The 5,406-nt window shown below is 38.0% G+C and overlaps 2 protein-coding genes across 2 annotated transcripts; one reads left to right on the forward strand and one right to left on the reverse strand.

The window, feature by feature from the left end:
* The first annotated feature begins 1,314 nt into the window (after positions 1 to 1,314).
* LOC138040476 (uncharacterized) lies at positions 1,315 to 2,623 on the forward strand. Its single transcript, XM_068886199.1, has 2 exons — positions 1,315 to 1,978; positions 2,244 to 2,623. Exons 1-2 carry the CDS (start codon positions 1,315 to 1,317, stop codon positions 2,621 to 2,623), a joined length of 1,044 nt encoding a protein of 347 aa, XP_068742300.1.
* Positions 2,624 to 3,380: 757 nt separating this feature from the next.
* On the reverse strand, positions 3,381 to 5,171 carry LOC138041445 (golgin subfamily A member 6-like protein 2). The gene is made up of 3 exons (XM_068887201.1): positions 5,138 to 5,171; positions 4,947 to 5,008; positions 3,381 to 4,470 (listed from the first exon to the last, which is right to left on the reverse strand). The coding sequence occupies exons 2-3, from the start codon at positions 4,991 to 4,993 to the stop codon at positions 3,705 to 3,707; spliced, it is 813 nt and encodes a 270-aa protein (XP_068743302.1). The 5' UTR covers positions 4,994 to 5,008; positions 5,138 to 5,171; the 3' UTR covers positions 3,381 to 3,704.
* Positions 5,172 to 5,406: the final 235 nt, after the last annotated feature.

Genomic DNA, 5,406 nt, shown 5'->3' on the forward strand with positions numbered 1-5,406 from the left:
TTGCACAATACTGTACAAACTGGATTAGCACCAAAAGCTGATAAAACAGAATTGAATATTTCTATTTTAAAAAGTGTTTTAACAAGCAATCTTGATATTAGATATTTAAGAAGAGATCAAACAACTATTGATTGTGAAATAAAGGATATCTTGTGTTTTTCCGCCATTAATTTATTAGATGCTGCAACAAAACAATATGTTGACCAAAAAGTATCTCAAGCTGGTGGTTCTGTTGATTTATCACCTTATTTAAAAAAAGATGGATCAACAATAATAAAATAAGTAATGTCAAAAATGCATCGAATAACTTAAATGCTGTAAATTTTCAGCAATTAAACAATAGCATATCAACTGTAACACATGTTAGTGAAATTTTATATTTTAAAAAAATGGTACAACACCTTTAACAGAAAAGGTAAATCTTAATAATTTCAAAATCACTAATTTGCAAAAAGGAACACAAGAGACTGACTCAATAAATTTAAAACAACTTAAAGAAAGTCATATAACATCACATACTAATCGTGAAAATGTTTGAATATGTTATGAAATTGAGTAGCAAATTTAGTGCTGATTTTTGGAATTAACAGTGTTAATCTTGTAAATTATTTTGAAGACATGCCTCATTTAAAAAAGACAGCATTTGTTTTTTCATTACAAAAGTCAAATCACAATTCTGAATATAAAGGAAAATTTGATATCAACCTTTTTAAATTAATGAGACAAGTTTTCTTCAGATTATACTCTTGTTGTTGAATTTTACTTTAAAAAACAAGGTTTTCCAATATATTCTACTGCATTTATTTCGTGGACAGTCAAATTTCAATCTTTAAACATGATAATATTAAAACAATCAACAAAAAAAGCGTCTTCTGATAGAAATCTTCTGATTTTGAATAAATTATGCAACTTGTAGAAAGAACAGTGTGATGTGGTTATGACATTGTTGTTCAACGATAGGGTACTGTCGACTTCTACGCCAGGCAAGGTTGTTGAATCAGACTTAAATACAGATTCATCACAAATGGTGATGGGTGGTAGTTCTATTCTGGGACGACAAGGGCCATTAAATACCATTATATCTGACTTGCCTCCATTAAGTTTCAGCATATTGGATGTCACCCAGTTCTCAATAGGGAGCTTAAGATGCGGACGTTTTCGCGGTGACGGCGACGTGACAGCCCAGGTGGACTGGGCCAGAGGTTGCCGTTCTCGCGCTAAAATTAATTTGCTTAAGATTCTCATGACGGCGTCCGAGACTTCGTCGAGTACATCGGCTGTACTTTCTGAGATTCAATCGCTTTTGTTTGTAACATGGCCGCATTTGAAGATTTTCGACAACTTCTCATTCTTTACTACGACGCTAATTTGATCAACGATGAAGATTTCGTTCTCCTTTACGACATGTTTCCGTCGAGAAATCCAAGTTTTCCTTACTACGAGTACGCTTCCTTTGACCTGAACAACATGAGTGAGGCAGAGTGTAAGGCCGAATTTAGGTTTGAGAAAAAAGACCTTCCGACTCTGGCAGAAGCCTTGCAGATCCCACCTACCTTCAAACTACGCCAGGGAAGCATAGTAAGTGGAATGGAAGGCCTTTGCATACTCCTAAGACGGCTCGCCTATCCTTGTAGATTTGGCGACATGGTACCTCGTTTCGGCAAACCAGTACCGGTGCTATCCATGGTCACAAATCATGTGATTGATTATATTTACACCATCCATGGACATCGCATAACCCGGTGGAATGACGCACTGCTTAACCCACCTGCATTGGATACTTATGCTCGATCAGTTCACGCTAAAGGGGCTGCTCTCCAGAACTGTTTTGGCTTTGTTGATGGCACTGTGAGACCTATAGCCAGACCAGACGAGCACCAGAGGATGATGTATAATGGTCATAAACGGGTGCACGCCATTAAATTCCAATCTGTTGCCTTACCGAATGGATTGATCGCAAACCTTTACGGCCCCGTAGGTAAAGATCTTTTTAACTTGCTCTTATTTATAACTAAATGTCAGGTTTATGAAAATAGCAACTCAAACGGAAAAGGTACAAACATGGTTTCGGAGGATAGTTGTTTCCCCTTCAAGTGTCTGTTTTATAGTATAATCTACGACAAACGCCTGTAGTGATCAGGGCAATGAAAGGTTGATCTCATGACACCATTTTACAGAAGCGTTGCATGATGAAAAACGATATTCCATGAAACAAACCTAATACTTTTAACTTCTTCTTCCAGAGGGCAAAAGGCATGATGCAGGTATGCTGGCAGAATCTGGTCTCTTGCATGACTTGGAACGCCATGCATTTTCGACAGGGGGTCAGCCTCTATGCATATATGGGGATCCTGCATATCCCCTCAGGGTTCACCTGCAAGGACCATTCCAAGGTGCTGCTCTCACACCTCAGATGGAGATGTTCAATGGATCCATGAGCTCTGTTCGAGTGTCAGTGGAGTGGCTATTTGGAGACATTTTAAACTATTTTAAATTCCTTGATTTTAAAAAGAACCTAAAAGTAGGCTTAAGTAATATTGGTAAAACATATGTCGTATGTGCTCTCATGCGGAATGCCCTAACATGCCTATATGGTAATCAAACCTCAGAATTTTTTAATTAGACCCCCCTAGTCTCCAGGAGTATTTCAGGTGACCTAAACCATTCGCTATATTTATTCGGTTACTGCCTGGTCACACAACTGGTCAACACTTTCCTCCCAGAATCAGCCCTGGGGGGTGGGGGGAGGGGGTGGTGGTACTTTAGGATTTTTTGTGGGGGAGTGTCCTGCTGGGACCCTGGAATCCTTAATCTATACCAGAGCTAGTTCAGCTGAATTTTGCTACCTTCTACTAGACTTAACTTCCCAAAATCCCTTTGCCACTATCCTAGAGTAGCTTTTCGGCTAAGTTGCGTAAATTCAAACTTGTCGATTTGATTTTTAGTTTTAGTGGCAATTCCTGGTTTCCCTAATCTAGACTAAAACCTCCCCGCCCACCCCACCCCCCCTGCTTTGGGAAACAGCACAACCTATAAAAGATCATACATTGTATTATACAAAGCAGACATATTGTTCCACAAAAAATGAAAGCAGTTGTTACTATGGCATCCACTTATACGACAAATGGCATGCCATTTAGTTCAATGCTCAGTTGTTCAAAAGTCAGATAGTGTTATCCAGCACATAAATCACTATAACGATTTCTTTAGAGGAGGAGCACTTTCCGCCATTTGAACAACTGGGCCCAGTTTAATGCTGATAAAGGCAAGTACTTTCAAAGTTGAGGCATCTCTAATATCAAGTTTAACAAGGTATACATTGTTTACACAAATGTAAGTATTGAAGAAATCAACCTTTTCACAATACAATTTTTGTCAGTTCAAAAAATCAAATCAAATTTATATTTTGCAAGGTAGTCAGGGCTTTCAATAATCACTTGACTCAATTTAATATATGACATATTTTCATAGCCTGTATTCTGATAGGGTAATCACCTGATTGACACATGCATAATACAGCTAAATTCAAACTGGATCAATGAAACTAAAAAAAAATGTGATTATGATAATGATAACTCAACAATCAACTACCACTCTAGCAGAAATGGAGTTAAAAGAACAGTTGAATGCAAAATTATGTCACTAACAAGAGAAAAATTACAATGGTGCCATAGTTGAAAAAGAGAAGTTGCAATAAAAAAATGTTAACGCTTTTCCTTGGGAGCCAACCTCTCAATCAAAGCTAACATAGCCTGTGATTGCTGCTGCTGGTTTAACATAGACTGCATAAACTGTAGTGTTTGCTGTTGGTTTCTTTGCTGCTGTCTATGCTGTTCTTCTTGTTGTTGCTGAATAATCTTTAGCATATCTTGCTGCATTTTTGTTTGCTGCTCTGATATACGAGATCCTCTTGCCTCTTCCTGCTTTCTTATTTCAATTTCTTCTCTTTTTAATGCCATCTCTTCTTCTGCTTTCTTTTGCAAGTATCCAATAGCATCTACTGTACTTTTACTGCTTTTCTTTGCTGGAACCACTCCATTTGTTTTCTCCACTCGTTTTTGAGTTTCTCCCATGGTTTCCATTGCCTTGTACCGCATTTCTTCAGCAGTTGCCTTCTCTTTCTGAAGGCTTTGCTTTTTGTTGCCAGTCGAAGGCTTATTTTCAGCTTCTTCCTCTTTTTCACACAGCTCCTCCAGCAGAGTATCTATCTCTTGTATTTCTGGACTAATACCACTTGCTCTTTCTTCTTCCCTATTTTTTGCTTTGAATTTGGACATTAGAAGATTGAGCCTATCTCTCAACGACCTTTTGTTCACATTGAATTTGCATTGGGTGAGGTTATTGAGTCTTGTGGCAATCTCATCCCACAATTTTCCTCTCTCCGGGCTCCCCTTTCTGGTTTCAAAAAGATCTGATCCCCTGACCTCTCTCAAGAATAATGTATCATGTTGATTTGTCCACTCCATTGTGCTGAAAGAGGGAATTAAAGTTTATTTTAGCACTTTATTTAAAAACGGTGGAAACAGTAGTTTTCCTCTTCCAGACTGAGTCCTTGTATTGATTTATTGAATATTTGCTGGATGAAATTGTTCTGTTTAATACGCACTGTACGTATCCACATAAATTATTGCTCTAGATTCACAGCACTTCATCGAAGAAATATTTCCAAGTGTGGTTATACAAGCCTTAAGAGCACATTTACATATCGATGAGCTATGTAGTGGATTTGTTGGCTAAGTGTGAAAAAATTCAAAACAAAATATTTATCTCTGCACTTTTTAGCCGCCTCCAGAACTCCAAAATTCTTTATCGCCTCAGAAAATTCGGATTCAATATGTTACTAAGAAATAAAAAAATGTATTGGAGTCAGTAAAATATATTATATATAATCGTTTTCAAGAAAGAATTCGTTGAACGTAACAGCTTATTTATCTTTACAGACTTACTTAGATTGTTTTGTCTTCACTGAACTAGCTTCAGAGTCTTCGGTCATTTTCCTGAGTTTTATCTGTGAAGAGAGCACAAAAAGCCGCTAGAGTTACTTGGCACATCCCCAGGTGGGTTGTGCTAATAAAGAAACTGAAAAAAAAGCAAGGAATGAAGAATACAAGAAAGAAATACCGGTATAAATACTCACGTTTTCACTGCGACGGCAAAATCCCCAAACTGACGTCGCCGACGTGAGGGCGACGGCAGGAATGTTGGAAATCGCATGCGCAGTTAAACTCGCCCCAATCCTAATCGGTCTTTACGTCGCCGTCGCGTCGAAAACGTCCTTATCTTAAGCTCCCTAATATCCTTGACCAAACGTTCCATCATGGATGCAGTAATAAGCGCATTTTTCTTTTTAAAGGATATGTACAATTGACATTCAGCATATACAGTACCGGTCAAAGGGATTGCAGC

Source organism: Montipora capricornis, chromosome 3, assembly GCF_036669925.1.
Source record: "Montipora capricornis isolate CH-2021 chromosome 3, ASM3666992v2, whole genome shotgun sequence".
In the NCBI taxonomy this organism is placed as follows: domain Eukaryota; kingdom Metazoa; phylum Cnidaria; class Anthozoa; order Scleractinia; family Acroporidae; genus Montipora; species Montipora capricornis.

Excerpts from the sequence above, each read along its gene's own strand:
- LOC138040476 (XM_068886199.1), top strand. The coding sequence starts at position 1,315 with ATGGCCGCATTTGAAGATTTTCGACAACTTCTCATTCTTTACTACGAC. Across the intron at positions 1,979-2,243 it reads AAACCTTTACGGCCCCGTAG|AGGGCAAAAGGCATGATGCA; the intron begins GTAAAGATCTTT and ends TTCTTCTTCCAG.
- LOC138041445 (XM_068887201.1), bottom strand. The coding sequence starts at position 4,993 with ATGACCGAAGACTCTGAAGCTAGTTCAGTGAAGACAAAACAATCTAA. Across the intron at positions 4,471-4,946 it reads GTGAAGACAAAACAATCTAA|CACAATGGAGTGGACAAATC; the intron begins GTAAGTCTGTAA and ends TCCCTCTTTCAG.